Source organism: Engraulis encrasicolus, chromosome 20 (genome assembly GCF_034702125.1).
Source record: "Engraulis encrasicolus isolate BLACKSEA-1 chromosome 20, IST_EnEncr_1.0, whole genome shotgun sequence".
Taxonomy (NCBI): domain Eukaryota; kingdom Metazoa; phylum Chordata; class Actinopteri; order Clupeiformes; family Engraulidae; genus Engraulis; species Engraulis encrasicolus.
In genome coordinates this window covers 41,640,538-41,658,843 of record NC_085876.1, presented here as the reverse complement: position 1 = coordinate 41,658,843, position 18,306 = coordinate 41,640,538, and the positions used below count along the sequence as shown (strand labels likewise).

At 45.0% G+C, this 18,306-nt stretch overlaps 1 protein-coding gene across 1 annotated transcript in view; it reads left to right on the top strand.

Annotated features, from left to right (window-relative positions):
- Positions 1 to 3,459, top strand: part of LOC134436041 (engulfment and cell motility protein 1-like) — a 10,920-nt gene extending 7,461 nt beyond the window's left edge. The window contains exon 6 of the mRNA XM_063185069.1: positions 1,037 to 3,459. Within this exon, the coding sequence (XP_063041139.1) occupies positions 1,037 to 1,237 (201 nt within the window). The 3' untranslated portion in view covers positions 1,238 to 3,459. The remainder of the gene's footprint in view (positions 1 to 1,036) is intronic.
- The last annotated feature ends 14,847 nt before the right edge of the window (positions 3,460 to 18,306 follow it).

Here is an 18,306-nt window from a genome sequence, read left to right as displayed (position 1 = left end):
TTGGAATGCACTGATAGTCTACGTAATGATAGCATTATGCTGACTAAAGTGCTCGAGGCCTTTTATGATTATTATTCATCATTAGTTTATGTTGGAGAGAAGTTTTCACACCATTACCAAGAGGATGATGATCGGTTAGCCATGAAGATCAAGTTGACAACCTATTAATACATTGTAAGGGAAAGGTGGTCATTAGTCTGCTCCTTGATGCAAGTTCAAATACTGCCCTTACAAAGTCAGGAGAGTACAACTACTATTTTGAGTTGAGTTTAGACTGGGGTGTGATGTACCACTCTTTTGTATTGTGTGGAAATGTCTTGGTTCTTCACTTGGTCTTCACTACTTCTACGTGTACGCTATATTTGAGCAGTATGTTGATATTAAAGGCGTATTTCTATGTTTTATGTTCAGTTTCTATGGTGAAAGTTAAAGTCAAAGTGCACTTCCTCACGATGTCACAAGCTACAACAATTTTGTTTCCCTCGAAGTAGTGTGTGTGTGTAGACACATGGTCTAAACCAGTGTTTCTCAACAGGGGTGCCGGGGCACCCTGGGGTGCCGCGAACCCCCCTCAGTGGTGCCGCGGAAACATGGCTGATAAATAAATTATGTAATATAATACATATTAATCTAAATTGACAAGTTAATGCTAGTCAGTGGAATCTTTCATCTGCCATTTATGCACAATAAAGTAAATATAGGTTGCCCCAGTCAGCTGCAACTTCCAACGTAGGTCGTGTCTCCAAATGTGTTACTTTTCTAAGCTTTTGTGGTATCGGATGCGATGCCATGTTACAGCTTGTTGGTTTGGGGTGCCTTGAAATTTTTCATGAATTGAAAGGGTGCCTCGCCTAAAAAAAGGTTGAGAAACACTGGTCTAAACTACCTGCTTACCCTCTATATCACCTGGTTAGTTAAGATAAGGATAAATCTGTCAGCGAAGTGTAATGTAATGTAATGCCTGGTTAGTTAAGATAATCTGTCAGCTAAGTGTAATGTAATGTAATGTAATGCTATGCTGTTATTGTCTTGCCAGTACTGTGTGTGGACGGATGGTCTGAACGCCTTGCTGGGTAAGGAGATGACCAGCGAGTTCACCAAGAGCGACCTGGACACCCTGCTCAGCATGGAGATGAAGCTCCGCCTCCTGGACCTGGAGAACATCCAGATCCCAGAGGCCCCGCCCCCCATCCCCAAGGAGCCAAGCAACTACGACTTTGTCTACGACTGCAACTGATGATGAAAAGATGATTTGAACAAAACTCAACTCACTGGACCAATAATGTCGTGTTTCCCCTCTTTTTTTGTCTTATTCTCTGAAAAGTTGTTACTGGAAGTTTGGAAAAAAATGATGAAAAATTGAACTTTTAGAGAGAAACTGTTGCATTGTACAAAAAATGAACAAAAGGGATTTAACTTTTTTCCTCTTTGCTAGAAATGTCTATTACAACAAGCAAGCTTCTTAATAGGTGCACCGATATTTGACACACAGTTATGAACTCCGCTTTGGGTGAGCTGCCACACAACGTCACAACATTTAGCAATGGAGGAGACGCCAACCAACCAAACACCTGACTTCTTCAAAAACTATTCAACCCTCTACAACCAACCAACAGCCCAACCAACTCTTCTGTCTTATTCATGCCTTCCATGTTCACAGATAACATCAACGTCTTTGGAGCAAGTCACCTAGTTGTCATAGAAATGCTGTATTGTTGGACTCAGCCGCGCCTTGCTTTTCCTTGTCAGCTTCTCCGTAGTGTCCATGCTATCTGTGTAACGGTCCCTTACCTGTACAAGTAAGGTTGAATGAGGGCTTTTTAAGATGCGTCTTTGTGGGATTTTGTTGGGAAGGGTTTGAGGATGGAAAGACGACTTTGACAAAAATGCCGCCCATCTCGCAGTTATACCAGAGATTCTTTAAGTATAGAGATATGCCAACATAATAGGTTTCTATGGGCACCTAACATGACCAGGTTCCGGTCTGCCTAAAGGGGCGTGTCATAATGCTCCTAGCATTGAATAGAACAGTCCTCAGGTCTGCCTAGGTCTGCCTAAAGGGGGATTTCCCCCCCAATAATAGAACCCGGAAACAATGGGCCAATGGAACCTCTCTCTCTCTACTCTCTCTGGTTATACTCTGTGGCAGCCGTAGATGTGAATATGGTATGAGAGGATAAAGGTGGGACAAAGAATGATTGTTCTGGAGTTTTGTTGTTTTTAGGAGGATGTGATGAATGCTGTGGGAACAGTAGGAAGAAGAAAAGCTCTTTCACTGCTCTCTGCCTGCTCTCATCTCTTATCTGCTTTCACTGTAGTGGCTATCTGTAGACTGTTATAAACCAGGGGTGCATTTCTCGGAAGTGTAGTTGTTAGCCGTTAGCAACTTCGGTAGTTGCCAATGGGAAATTGCATTGCAACCAACAAAGTAGCTACCGTAGTTAGCAACTACGCTTTTGAGAAATGCACCCCAGGCTGTGTGGTCAATGAGCACAGCCGCCCTTTACAACCCAGTATCAAGACATCGCCATGGCTAAAGCCAATCAATGTTTGCTTCTGTCTCAGCTGGACCATTTATTTTTTTCTTTTCTTGTTTTTTTCCTTTTTATCTATTCATCTTCCTTCTCTGTCTCTCTTATTGAGTCCATTCCAATAATGTGACCTTGTGTCCTCCACTTGTGCTTGTGGCCTTGTCCGGCCTCCTGGCGCCTCCTCCGTGGAGAAAACAATAAAGTTTCCCAGCTGTCAGCCTAGCCGAAACAATTTTTGGGGGACTGTTCTTCATTCACCATCCCAACTGCAAAGGTGAAAAGGACATTAGAATTGTTCTTTTGCGAGATACTGAAAAACAATGCTGTTGTCAGTGGTGTCATCATGACATATTACTTCCTGGTTCGAAGGCCACAAGCACAACTGGAGGACGCAAGGTCTCATACTGGAACGCACCCATTGTGTCTCGTTTGCTCTTGGTCATGCTAAACCAAAATGGGGATCAGTGCAAAGACAAACGTGTTGCGTCATTTCAGAGGAGCAATATTGAGATTTCTATTCTCTTTAATTTTGTGAGTTGGCGTTCCACTCTTTTTAATCTGTTTTTCAAAGCTTGTCAAGTTCTTGTGCGAGACGGCGTGCGGGGCGGGAGGAGAAGGGGTAGGGGGAGGGTGTCCATTATACTATGTCTGTACATTTATCAGTAAAGGGAAGGAAAATTTATTTTGATTCATTTTGTTTTGTTTCTTTAGGTTTTTTAAATTAGCTTTTATTTTTAAGCCATACCGCATTTTGGAAAATCCTATTTAATTTAATTGAAAAGAAATTATTATGGTTTATTACGTTAGAATTTTATTTGCTCCCATTTGTCATTGGCTGAGTCCAGAAATCTGCTGTTTACATTAAAAAATTGAATTAATGAAAGTGTGTTTGCTGTGATTGCTTACGTCCAATCCTCCATCACTACAATCACAATTGTAGCCCAGAACAATAAAATATTAGGCTTGCATCTAATGTGAAAAGGAATGGCTGTCTCTGTCTTGAAAATCAAATGAATCAATAGCAGTGGAATGCAAGGTGAAGACAGGCATGCATTATAGATCTAACATTCTTTTTTAATAAACATCAGCAGGGACAGATTTTTAAAGTTGTTCAGATATCATAAGACGACATACTGTATATTGGCCTTCAGTACATGATACAGGTAGCCTGGGAGTACCCATGCTGCCTTGCGCGTTCTTTTCGAACTGCTGGACAGCCTGGGGACCAAGGCAGAAAGCTTTACATCGATATGGGGGCCAATCACAGAGCGAGGAGGCACGAAAGACGATGATGCGTACTACTCGACAAACGGAAGCTAGGTGCTAGTAGTTTTTTTTCACAAATCCATCATGGCGGCAGCCGAAGCGAAGCTATCTTTCGGAGAAGCTCTGGACAGTGTTTTGAACAGTTTGGAACGTGAGTTCACTTTGAAAGACGAACAGCGCTTTGCCGGCAGACAATGATACAGGTGTAATTAATTACTGAAAAAGAAATGGATAGCACAAAGTTGTGCTTATATCTCAGTGTGAAAGTGGTGGGGTGCAGTGTTGCCAGATTGGGCTGGTTCCCACCCAATTGGGCTGCTTAGGATGGTCGTGTGCGAGAAAAAATGGCATTTATCAGGAAAAACCCGCCCAATTTTTGCCATAGAGATCATAGGGATTTTGTGCTCCTAGGCGGGTTTTGAGCATTTTTGAGCTGGAAATCATTAGCCTCATCTGGCAACCCTGGTGGGGTGTAAGGTGAATGTAGACGTTATAGATTTTTAAACAATTAAGAGTGTGAGACAGATGTGTTGAAGTGCAGACAGTAATGAGGACAGGGTGGTGTGAGGTGAACCCTGATATTACACTTGAAAAAAGTGTAGTAAGGGGGCGCTGTGGCACAGTGCGCTAAGCCCCCCACATTTGGGTTTGCTTGCCCACGGGGACCCCGGTTCGAGTCCGGCCGGGGTCATTTCCCAACCCTCCCCCATCTCTCTGTCCCACTCACTTCCTGTCACCATCTCAGACTGTCCTATCAAAATAAAGGCATAAAAGGCCCTAAAAATGTATTTTTTTTTTTTTTTAAGTGTAGTAAAACTGGAGATAGACTGAGGACAGTGGAATGCAAGGTGAATGCAGACATAACAGATTTTTTAAAAATAGGATGGGGGGGTGGGAGGATGAAGAGGTGCCGTGGTGCAGACAGCTTAGAGAGAGAGAGGGGGAAGAGAGGAAAATTGTGTATTGCGGTGGTGGAGAGAGAGATGTGTGTGTGGTGCATTTAGAGAAAGAGGGGGAGAGAGTGCCGTGTTGTAAGAAAGAGAGCAGAAAATAGAGGTGTTGTGGTTCAGATTTACAGGTGAGAGAGAAGTAGAGTGAGAGTGTAGTTGATCTGCACACAAGTGGAGAGAGGTAGGGAGAGAGAGGTAGAGAGAGAGAGAGTGTGAAAGAGACGTGTGGTGTTGTGGTGCATCCAGAACGGGGCCGCTGGCAGCTTTGGCCGGGCCCAGGACAAAGTCATTTGAAAGGGCCCCTAATCCAATACATACAATGTAATGAGGACCCAATTCTGGGCCCACCCTCTACCCGGGCCCAGGACAACTGACCCCTTTGTCCCCCGTCCCTGTCGGCTTCCCTGGTAGTGCATAGTGGTGTGGATTGGCACTGCCCTCACGATCCGATTCAATCACGATTCGGGAGGTAGCGATTCGATTCGATCCGATTCAATGCGATCCGATCCGATCCAATTCTACAATGCATTGCAATGCATTACATTTCTGCTGAAAGCAAAGCAAATGTTAAATCAGTCATGATGAGGCAATACAAGTAGTCAGATACTGAGCAACAATTTATTGGCTGTTTTCTGTATCAGTCTGTATCTGTCTTGCAATGTTTTGAAGTGCTTTTATTTAATTTAACATTCATTTGCTCCCGAAATATCCATGGAAGTAATTGAAACTTAAAAAAATTGCCGGATCGATTCTGGAACTTGCCGGATCGATTCTGGATCATCCATGCCCCATATCGATTCGGATCGCCGAATCGATCATTGTTGACACCACTAGTTGTGCATCCAGACAGATAGGGCTGGGTGTTATTGAAGGTAATGAGTCTGGCTGGGGGGGGGGGGTCGCCCCTCCTGTCCTGTCTCCTCTTCCCATTACACGCACGACTGTGTCATCACCACACAGGAGACCCCATGCAGAGAGCTGCAGTCACGACCTCGCATTGCTCACTCACCCCCTCACACGCACACACGCACACGCACACACACACACACACACACACACACACACACACACACACACACACACACACACACACACACACACACACACACACACACACAGAGGCGCATCTTGCCACCAGGCAAAGCAGGCAGCTGCTTGGGGCCCCCAAGCCCCTAGATAGTGAATAACAGCCCACACTTTACCACAGTAGTGGCGATTTTGGTTCAAATGTTCATTCTTTTGCATTTTCGCCACCTAACCCTAGAATCGCCTCTGCACATGGGCAGACACACACACACACACACACACACACACACACACACACACACACACACACACACACACAGTCGCACACACAGGGTCCGTACACATGCGCGCGCACACACACACACACACACACACACACACACACACACACACACACACACACACACACACACACACACACACACACACACACACACACACACACACACACAGTGCCACTGACAAAGTTACACCCCCCCCCCCCCACCCACCCACTCCAATACAATAGTTACAATGTAATGATGACAACCCTCTCTGGTCCTCTCTCTCCCTGGGCCCAGAGCAACTCACCCCTTTGTTCCCCTTTGTCCATTTCACCTTTACACACAGACACTACACACATACCGTCACACGCACACACACACACACACACACACACATCCTCACATATCCCCAAACACACACACACACACACACACACACACACACACACATTCACTGTCATGACCTCTCGTATCCCTCATCCCCCCCCCCCAACACATATACACGCATACACACACCGTGACATACACTAACACAGAGGAGGACTCGACCTGTTCACCACTCTCAACAACAACAGGGCAGGACGAACTGTGTGTGTGTGTGTGTGTGTGTGTGTGTGTGTGTGTGTGTGTGTGTGTGTGTGTGTGTGTGTGTGTGTGTGTGTGTGTGTGTGTGTGTGTGTGTGTGTAATGGGTGATGATTCATTTGGTGGAAGTTGAACTACCCGTATGCGTATAATGGCACCAGCAAGGCCCTTACCAAAACAGATACACATGGACTAAACCATTTACCAAAACAGATACACATGGACTAAACCATTTACCAAAACAGATACACATGGACTAAACCATTTACCAAAACAGATACACATGGACTAAACCATCTACCAAAACAGAAACACATGGACCTTTCTCTCTCTCTCTCCCTCTCTCTCTCGCCAACAAATATAGCATCATGTTGATGCATGTTTGAATAGATATGGCAACCTCACAGCAAACACACCCACTATACTCTTCCTATGCGTAAATACACATATATAGCCTATATATAGTATACATACCCTCACACACACACACACACACACACACACACACACACACACACACACACACACCGCACATCACAGGAGACTCTGTGGAAGTGTACCATCTGTTAACATCTTCTATATGCATCTGCCTACAGTACATCTGAGTCACTTTTCCCATTTTATCTTTGCACTCCCCACCAGTGGAGCTAACAGTGGGTACAAAGTAGAGTATGACATTTTTCAGGAATTCCTGTGGGAGTCAAAATTTTAAAGATGAACGGGAGCGGGCAGGAGCGGGAATAAAAATGAACGTGAGCGGGAATGCCGCTTATTTTTTCTTCAAAAAACAAACAGAAAAAGCCTAGTTTTTTTAACGAAATGGGATTGGGGTTGATTTTGAGTGGGAGTGGGCAGGATTGGGAGACATTCTTTTCAGGAGTGGACGGGATGGGATTTCTTTCTTTTACTCCAGTCCGGGATGGGACGGGATGGGATTTTTTTTCTGGGACCGGGATGGGACGGGAGTGAAAATCCACTCCCGTGTCATGCTCTAGTACAAAGGGGTCAGCTGTTCTGGGCCCAGGGAGGGAAGGGGCTCCCCAGAATTGGGTCTTTATTACATTGTATGTATTGAGAGGTGGGGGGGGTAAGTTGTTGAACAAACATGTCTGACGTCTATCTTTGGCGATGTAGGAAAGTTTATCAGACATGTCTGACAGAACATCCTACCGTAGGATAAAATTACAATGTAGTAGGACCGTTTGTCAGAACACCGGCCAAATCCTGCCGCTCAACATCGGTCCATAGAAAACACGTACCAGACGCAGTGCGGAGCCAAGTCTCTTGGCGGATGTACGTAGGATGGCGCGCGAGGCCTGCTACCCACCTCCTTGCACAGTATATTCCCTGTTTTCTGATGAATGTTACTTGCTTGTCATCTTCTGCCTGTCTAAATAGGCCATTTCCAGTGTATTGCTCTGTGTTGTCCATATTTAACTCAATGTGCACTGTCGGTTTTCGAATGTGTGTGTGAGGGCAGACAAACATGGTTTCGTCTTTTCTGTACAGTATTGCCTCTTATCCAATGCCTGTTTTCTGGTAGGCAGTACAGCTCGACAAAGCGTGACTCGGCCGCAACTTTTTGCTTTCCGAATAGGCATGACACAGCTCAATCGTAAAGCAAAACGTGGTGGCCGAGTCGCACTGTGTCGAGCTGTAGGCCTACCAGAAAACCGGCAGTGGAAAAGAGGTATTTGTTCTCCTTACATAGAGAGATAATGTCAGCAAAAAAAACGTTGAACCTTGAGCCTTGAGAAAGTGTGGGTATATGAAAGAAAAGTGAAAGTGAAAGCCCATTGGGAAACTCCAACTCCCATTGTCATGGTGACACAGCACTCCACAGCACACTGCACACAACGAAATTGCATATATGCCTCACCCGTGCAAGGGGGCAGCCCTCAGTGGCACCCCATGGGGAGCAGTGCGGTGGGACGGTACCATGCTCAGGGTACCTCAGTCATGCATGGAGGAGGATGGGGGAGAGCACTGGTTGATTACTCCCCCCACCAACCTGGCGGGTCGGGAGTCGAACCGGCAACCTCTAGGATGCAAGTCTGACGCCCTAACCGCTCACCCATGACTGCCCTGTATACGCTGGAATGAAGAATGTGAATGTACTGTATTATTAGCCACTTACAGTGATGCTCCAGGATGAAAAGTAGACTAACCGACAGCGCTAATAATCAGCCCAATTCCAAGAGCTTCTGGGGCGAAAGGACGCACAGGATAATGTTAACAGAGGATGAAAGAGGGGATATGAGTCGTAATCCCGGCTAAGTACTTTATAGATTATAAAGAAAAAAAAGCTGTGCAAAAGAAAGATGTGAACTCGCTCTGACTCCTTCCAAAACGCGGCTATGCAGAGCAGCAGGGGTGCAGAAAAGCCACGTCGAGCTCTTAAGCTTGGAGATGGAGGGAGCACAGGGGCAATGTGACAATATAATTTCACACAGAACTTAAACTAACACAGGCACCACACTGCACTCGGGCTGTGGATTTGTGTCAGGGGATGCACAGTGTGCTTGTGTGCAGGGCCGCTGACAGCTTTTACTGGGCCCGGGACAAAAACATCTAAAAGGTCCCCAAACCCAATCAACACAATGTAATGGGGATCCAATTCTGGGCCCGGGACAACATACATATTTGTGTCTCTGAGGCTGTGATTTACACCCCTGCTTCTCTGTATACAATAACTTAACATCCTGAGCTTTATCAGTACATGCAAGAAAATTAATTTTAATTCTCACCATAACTGGTGACTTTCCATCAGAGGCCTGTTCCTTTCAGGAATTCATGAAAGTGTCAGACTTATCAAAACAAATCCACTCTCTTCATCCTCACGTCTCTTCATCCTCACGATGCTTCACCATCCCTCACTCCCCCCCCACCCTCCATCCTCACCTCTTCTCTCCATTCCCCACCGTCACCCTCTCCACACCCTCCACCCTCCTCTCTCATCTTCACCCACCCCTCCATCTTCACCCCCTGCTGCTGCTGCGGCGGCATTTACTGTATGTGACACCCAGGGGTGGAACTTAAACATTTTCCCCCACCAGTCACTGTGGCATGTAGGCTTCAGTAGATTTTTAAATCTACCAGTCACTAGCTATTTTTACCAGTCAAAGTGACTGGTGGGTTGAAAAATTTACCAGTCAGCCCTGAAATGTACATGTCCTTGGCAGGTGGACGGGTGCTTATTTCCAGTGGTCGAGTTGTAAAATCAAACTAGGGCGGGTGGTCATAGATGTATTCTGATTATTGTTGGTTCGGGGGTTTCTCCCCCGCGAAAATTCTGAAAATACAGTTGTTATAATTACAATTTTAATGCAATATGTGAATGTATAGCCTGTAAATGAATACAGATCAATGTTTTTAGAGGGGGATGATTTTTGATCATTTCCAATAAGGGTGGATAATTTTTGATCATTTTCATTGTAGGGGGAATGGCATCCCCCCTCATCCCCCCACAACTCGAGCCCTGCTTATTTCCAACCCTGGTGGCACCCCGCTGGGCACAGTGTGGCTGCAGATCTGTCCCAGGCTGAGGCTGGGGGCACAGCCAGAGCCAGGGTTGCCAGATGAGTCTGGTGATTTCCAGCCCAAAAAATGCTCTAAACCCGCCTAGAAGCACAAAATCCCGCCCAAATTCTATTGATTTCTATAGCAAAAATTGGGCGGGTTTTTCTGCAAAATGCCATTTTTACCCGCACACGGCCACCCTAAGCAGCCCAATTGGGCGGGAAACAGCCCAATCTGGCAACACTGGCCAGGGCCATGGCAGCCAGGGAGAGAGAGGAGAGGGGGATGAGAGAGGAGAGGGGGATGAGAGAGGAGAGGGGGATGAGAGAGGAGAGGGGGATGAGAGAGGAGAGGGGGATGAGAGAGGAGGGGGATGAGAGAGGAGGATGAGAGAGGAGGATGAGAGAGGAGAGGGGGATGAGAGAGGAGAGGGGGATGAGAGAGGAGAGGGGGATGATGAGATGCTGAACTCATACTGTACGTCTTCTCAGGCTGCTGCTGCCGGACCTCCCAACGGAAGAGTGTGTGTGTGTGTGTGTGTGTGTGTGTGTGTGTGTGTGTGTGTGTGTGTGTGTGTGTGTGTGTGTGTGTGTGTGTGTGTGTGTGTGTGTGTGTGTGTGTGTGTGTGTGTGAGAGAGAGGGGGGGGGGGAGAGAGCGAGAGAAAGACAGAGTGAGAAGAACCCACGATGAAAAGCTAAGCATAGGAGAGGAGAAAAAGAGAGAAGGGGGGGATGGAAAAAAACAGAAGAAAATAAACAATGGAGGGATGGGGAGGGAGGTCTTGGGGATCAATAATGCAGTGTGTGTGTGTGGGGGTGGGGGTGGAGGGGGGGGTTACACTGTGCAGTAACCTTTCCCCAAAACTTCTGTTCCTCTGTGGCCTCCAACCCGCCTCAACACAGTGACGGTCTGGAGTGGAGTGGAGAGAGGTGGCATCCATAGCACAACAACCCTGGGGAATAGAATAGCCTGCAGTGGAATAATGCCTTCACCTGCAAAACCACAATACCAGCCCAGAATAAGGGGAGGATAGACAGGTGTGAGAGAGAGAGAGAGAGAGAGAGAGAGACAGACAGACAGACAGACAGACAGACAGACAGACAGACAGACAGACAGACAGACAGACAGACAGACAGACAGACAGACAGACAGACAGACAGACAGACAGACAGACAGCGATATAGAGGTAACATGATTATTATGATAATTGTTACCATTACCATTTTTTTAAATCATGCACATAATACAAGACTTCAAGTCAGCTTTTATTGTTTCTTCATATGCACAGGTCATACAAGGAAATTGAAATGACGTTTCTCTCTCTATACCATGAAAGGATATAAAAATACACAGGACTGACATTTACAAACTGATATCAAAGTGCAAGACAGGACAGTAACAGTAATGGACCATAATAATAATATAATAATAATAATCATAATAAAAATAATAATAATAGTAAATTTAAAAAAAAACTAAGGCTATGCTGTACTACACACAGTGCCGTCTAGCATAGTCTGTTCCAGTCCAGTTGGTCATGTAGCAGCGTGTGTGTGTGTGTGTGTGTGTGTGTGTGTGTGTGTGTGTGTGTGTGTGTGTGTGTGTGTGTGTGTGTGTGTGTGTGTGTCAGTGTTAATTTCGTCAACCATGACTATGACTAAAATATTTCGTCAATGCCCTTTTTTGATTTTCGTCATTTAGACTAAGACTAAGGCTAAATTTGGAAGGCAATGACTAAAATATGACCAAGACTAAAATTGATTTTCGTCATTGTGACTAAGACTAAGACTACATTTTAAAAAGCTGACAAAATTAACACTGGTGTTAAATAAAAAAGAGAAAACGAGAACCAGTGGGTGAAGAAGGTTTATTCTGTACAGTGTGATATACGTTAAACAGAGAAGCAGTGTGCGGAGAAGGTTTATTCTGTACAGTCAATGTTAAAAAGAGAAGCAGTGTGTGGAGAGGTTCTATTATGTACAGTGTTGACTAAAATGACTAAACATCGACTAAGACTAAAATTGATTTTCGTCATTTAGACTAAGACTAAGACTAAATTTGGAAGGCAATGACTAAAATATGACTAAGACTAAAATATATTTTCGTCATTGTGACTAAGACTACGACTAAATCAAAAAAAGCTGACAAAATTAACACTGGTGTGTGTGTGTGTGTGTGTGTGTGTGTGTGTGTGTGTGTGTGTGTGTGTGTGTGTGTGTGTGTGTGTGTGTGTGTGTGTGTGTGTGTGTGTGTGTGTGTGTGTGTGTGTGTGAGAGAGAGAGAGGTAGTGCAGGTGTAGAGTGTAAGGTGTAAAGTCACATAGTTCAAGCAGTTCTTGCTAGTGGAGGTCTGAGCTAGTTAGGACAGGTAAGGTGCAGTCACATGGAGCAGTTCCATAGTGTGCGTGCGTGCGTGCGTGCAGGGCCGGTTATAAGCATAGGCCGGCTAGGTGGTCGCCTAGAGCGCAATGTGAAGAAGGAGCGCCGAAATGGCGCCTTCCGATGGGTAATTTTGCGATATGGAGGTTTTTTTATGAAGTCGCAATCAACAAAGCGTGGCGAAAGCGCTCCTCACGGCAAAGCGCCCCTCAGCCAATAGAGCTCGAAAGTCCCGCCCCTTAGTTCCGCGTTTCACGGGACCTAAGCTGACCATCTAACAACATGGTAGAGAGTAAATATCTTCTGATCTCAGTCATGATATGCGCTGGGCTACAAATATGCTGTTTAAGAGGCTAGATAAAGATTATTCATGCAGAAGTATCAATGTTTTGTTCCGAGGCCGTCGGCATGAAAAATGTGAATAAACACAGCTTTCTAAAAAGTTTGGGGGTTCATACGAAAAATTAAGCAAAAATATCAGAAACAACATATATGGAGCTCGTGGCGAAACTCGAAGGGGATCGAAATATCATTTTAATACCACCATTGGATTACATGCTACGATTTTCGGCTAAAAACGCCGTTGAGGTCCCATGAAATCGGGGGAAGTGACGTCACTTTCGAGCTCTATAGTAATATCGCTTTCAACTGTCTCTGGGAAGTCTGTGAACCAATAAACAGACAGTCCTGAGAAAGGGGGCGGGACGAGTGACAGCGTGCGATCTACCGGTATTATGAATTTGGAGACTCATTCGAGAGACAGAGGGCAAGCGCGAACAGCAATGCTGCTCTGCTGGGTGGAGAATTGTTATGTTCTCATTAAACCAGTCATTGCATGATGCAGGAGTTGCAGAGGGTGTTTTGGAAGTATGTGGTTTAATCAGCAACCCTTTGTGGTAATGTAAAGCCTAATAGTTATGAGGCTACTGTTTGGAATTAGAGGGAAAAAGAGCTTTGCTTTTGATCTGAGAAATCGCTAGTTAGCATGCTAACATTAGCCAAGTATGCCAAGCAATGAAATCCAGTAAAGTAGCTGTTAGTAGCCTACTCACTAACACCCACCTGACATCATAATACTTGCTTAGGTGGACCAGCAATGTAAAGTAAGACTGGTGCCATGTTTAAAACAAGTTTAGCTGCCATATCTCCTTCCATCCACTTGAATGAATTACCTGCTTGTTGTAAGCTTAAAAAAAAAACATTGTTTCCAGACCAGAATGACATATAGGCCTACATTAATCATGTAAGAGAACCATGCACAGCATGTTTTCATGCTGAGTGATGTAGTATTGCAGACAAGTGAGGCTATTTACTATAATTACTGCACAGAAATAAATATCACTTTCCTGTTTTCTGCAGAAAAAAGTTAATTGAAGCTACTTTTCTGTCTTCCCTTGACTATGGTGATATTATTTACAGACATGCACCACTCTCTAATCTGAAGGCACTTGACACTGTCTATCATTCAGCTCTTCGTTTTATTACTGGGGATCCATATAGTACACATCATTGCCTGTTATATGATAAAGTTGGGTGGGCTCCACTTTCTCACAGAAGGGACATGCATTATTTTATTTTTATTTATAAGGCCCTCACTGGCAAACTCCCATTTTATATTTCATCTCTTTTAGTTTGGCACTCCAACCCATACCAAACCCGCAGCAGCAATTTTTTACTGGAGGTCCCTTATGCCCGCACAGAACTGGGTAAAACAGCTTTTAGTGTCTGTGGACCTTCAGTTTGGAATAACTTACAACTAAGGATGGGTCTTCAAGCCTTTGTGCCATTAGAACATTTTAAAGTTACACTGGGAAGTTTTTTATCACATACTTGCACTTGTTTTAACTCATAAGTTTTAATTCATAGTTTGTCTTAATTCTTATCTCTTATATGATTTATGGTGTATTGTGTATGTTCGTTGTTTATATATGATTTTATATGTGCAATTGTTTGTTTTACTCGACATCATTGTAAATGAGGGCTGGGCCCTCAATGATTCTTCGAGTTTAAATAAATGAAATGAAATGAAATATTTTGTATATTATGAAATTCAAAAGCGTGACAGCTTTTCTCCCTTTCTCTCACCCTGTCCCTCCGGTTCAAACACATAGCCCCCTTCTCATTCTCCTACTCACAAATGCACCACTATTTCCAGTACAGAAATGAAATTGGTTTGGAATCATAGACAGCACAAATGAGTAGCTTATTAAAATTGTTATGCTGCCATGCTTTGTGATGCTGTAGGTAGTGTAGATAGGCTATCAATGCAGACCTCCTTGGTAGGCCTATTGTCTACACATGCATTTGACATGCAAATGTACTGTACCACTCTCCTGGCATTTCAATTCCATTTTACAATTCAAACACATTGATAACCTCCCTCCTTCACCCGGGGTTGGGGGCACCACCACCATTACATCCAAGACACCACACAGTGAAGGTACTTTCATGCGACTCAATCTGATGTGTTGGTCGGCTGTCCAAAAGAACCAGAAATCCATTTGATGCAAAACAGTTATTGTTCTTGATGCTATTTAGTTAAGCTTACTACCGGTATTACTCTTGTGTTTTGTAAGGTATAAAAAGGGGGGTGGGGGGGGGGGGGGGGGGGGGGGGGGGGGGGGGGGGGGGGGGGGGGGGAGCGAGGGAGGGGGGGGGCGTGGGGGGGGGTGGGAGGGGGGGGGGGGGGGGGGGGGGGGGGGGGGGGGGGGGGGGGGGGGGGGGGGGGGGGGGGGGGGCGCCAGAACTCAAACTCGCCTAGGGCGCCAAATAAGCCAGAACCGGCCCTGCGTGCGTGCGTGCGTGCGTGCGTGCGTGCGTGCGTGCGTGCGTGCGTGCGTGCGTGCGTGCGTGCGTATGGCCTCTTCCATAAGGGACAGCAGCAAGAGGGTGTATTGTGTGTGTTGGATGTTGCATGGACCCCGACAGACAGGTGTTGTGTAGCTAAAGTTGCAGACAGTCACATACACATACTGAATGATCCATCATCATCCACCAGCATTCACATTCACAACGTGCACAGCGTGTGTGCGTGCGTGCGTGTGTGCGTGCGTGCGTGCGTGCGTGCGTGCGTGCGTGCGTATGGCCTTTTCCTTGAGGGGTAGCAGCAAGAGGGTGCATTGTGTGTGTTGGATGTGTTGGATGTTGCAGGGCCCCAGAGGCGCATCTTGTCCCAGAGGCGCATCTTGCCACCAGGCAAGGAAGGCAGCCGCTTGGGGTCCCCTAGCCCCTAGATAGTGAATAATAGCCACACTTTACCACGGTAGTGGTGACTTTCGCTTGGGGCCCCACCTGACCCTAGAATCGCCTTTGCAGGGCCCCCAGACCGTTCTTGTGTAGCTAAAGGTGCAGACAGTCACATACAACTGAAGGATCCATAATCATCCACCAGGATTCACATTCACAACATGCACATACTTGACTTTACTTGATGCACATCGCGCCTCCACAGATTTATCCCACGTCGGCTATATAAAACTGACGATCAATAATTGGCTCATTACATAAGCAGGTCTAATGAATAAGCCAAGGACAACACAATAGCACACCGCTATAATAATGCAAGGCCTTGCAGTCAATGAAGTGTAGCATGTGAAATATAACGACACTCAATACACTTATCTCCCTGGAGGTCTGCCTTTGCTTTGCACCAGGGCTGGACTGGCCATCTGGCATAGAGGTCATTTCCCCATGGGCCCCTATTTTCAGATTTTTTATTTATTTGTAATTTTTTTTAACATTGCTGAAAAAAGGAGCCCACAAGGGTGCAGGGCCCACCTGTGATGCAGTTCTGTGCCACTAATTATGAGGGGCCCCTTTAAGCCAAAAGTGCCCGGGCCCTATTTCTCCCCCAGGTCAGCCCTGCTTTAGCCTCGCGACGCCATACTCTGTACTCCACCCAAAGATTTTGGCTCTGCACATCGTCTGGCAAAAGCCTCGAGCTCGCTTCTCTCAGTGTTTCGCCAATCAGCAAACAGTTGAGAGTGGTGACGTAGAAGCTCCGTTACTGATTGGTTAAGGTAACTATATTCACACTTTCGTTTTGTTATTTGTATGCTTTTGCGACGCTATAACGTAACAGGCATGCTAATAAAGCACAATATGGGTTTTAATTTGAGTTTGGAACTTCAATTCATTTTAATGATAGAGTAAGATCAGACCATCTCCCATCATCCACGGAGACGAGTTCCTCATGGCTTTTGCCAGACTGATTGACGGAGTCTACAGTCGGCTATTCGCCAAGGCCAGCCCTGCTTTGCACTGTGATGAAAAACAGGAGGAGGAGGATGAAGCAGGCGCTATCCTATCAGATGTTCCAGACTTCCTTTACTTACTTGCCTGTAAGTTCCTAATAATGCAATGTAAATAGCTACCTGTCTGTTACAAAGGGCAGAATTTAGAAACTCACTTTCAGGATGAGATTAAGGAAGATGAGAGTCTGTGCTCAGGTATGCAATACATTGGAATTTGATTCGGCTTGGTGGTTACACAGTGCAGAATGTCAATATGGGAAATGGATCAAAATAGATTTGATTCTCTGCACAAAACTGCAAATGTGTGGATCAGACTAAATGGTGCAGAGCCAGAGCGGGTATCAGTAAGGCAAAACTGACATAGTAACCTCATGCAGGTATAGGGGCCCCGAAACCACAAAGGCAATAGGACCAAAACACTCAGCTTTCTTCTCATTACCACAACAACTAAACACATTTTGGGGAAAGCTGATAAAGCCTGCCATGTGGCACATTGGCTGTAGGGCAGTGGTTCCCAACCTATGGGTTATATATGGTATTAAAATTAAACCCTTTAAAATCAAGAGGGCTTCGCGACCCACTGTGGATCTTTGGCGACCCATAGGTTGGGTCCCGATTCCCGACCCATATTCCCAGCTATTTCCAAATTCAGACCGGGGGGTTGGCAGGCATTTTTCAACATTTGAGTGTTTTTTCAAGAGCCATAAAAAATTGAGTTCTTTGTCCATGTGAACAACAAACATACCAGATCAACGTGTTAGGCCCCACCCCCCTTAAAAAAAACGCAATTGACTTGATATCAAATCTTTGGCACTGTGATATATATTCTAAAAAACTCGTTTTCAAGTCCATGGCACTCAAAGAGCTAAGTATATATTTGGACATGCCCATAGACAGCCATTGTAAAGCCAATTGACACAAAATCTAAATCAGCCAAATAAGGGAGACAGCAGAAAACAAAACAAAAAACGGTGAATGTGGTTCTAACACATTGCTGACAACTCAGAAAAGGGGCTTAAAGGGACACTGTTCAGGAAATGGTCAAAAAAGGTACTGCAACTATGCTGCTCATTGAAACTGGGCTGCCTATTGCCAAATTTGATCTTTACATGAAAGGTTACAAAGTAATAAACACATACTTTCTTGTGTGGTCCAAGTACAGTCATTTTTGCAACTAAAAATGGCTATTTTTGGAAATCCAAAATGGCGGACAATGGAGAAGATCCCCCTTTTAATGTATAAAAAGTGATTTTTTTCCAGTCATAATGAATACTTTGAATGAATGATGAATGAAAATGTGATGGTTGTGGTAAGTATTCCTGAAAAAGGTAACATTAGTGAATGGGCAGCATGAAGACTGGAAATAAACAACTAAAAATCTCACACAGTGTCCCTTTAAATAAAATGTTTTTGACTACAGTCATAACTAAATACTCCATAACATCCATGACATCGCTTATGAAGACATTCTAAAAATAAATCCACATGAATGTGTTTATAGAGTTTTACAAATATACATACAACTTTCAAAGAAA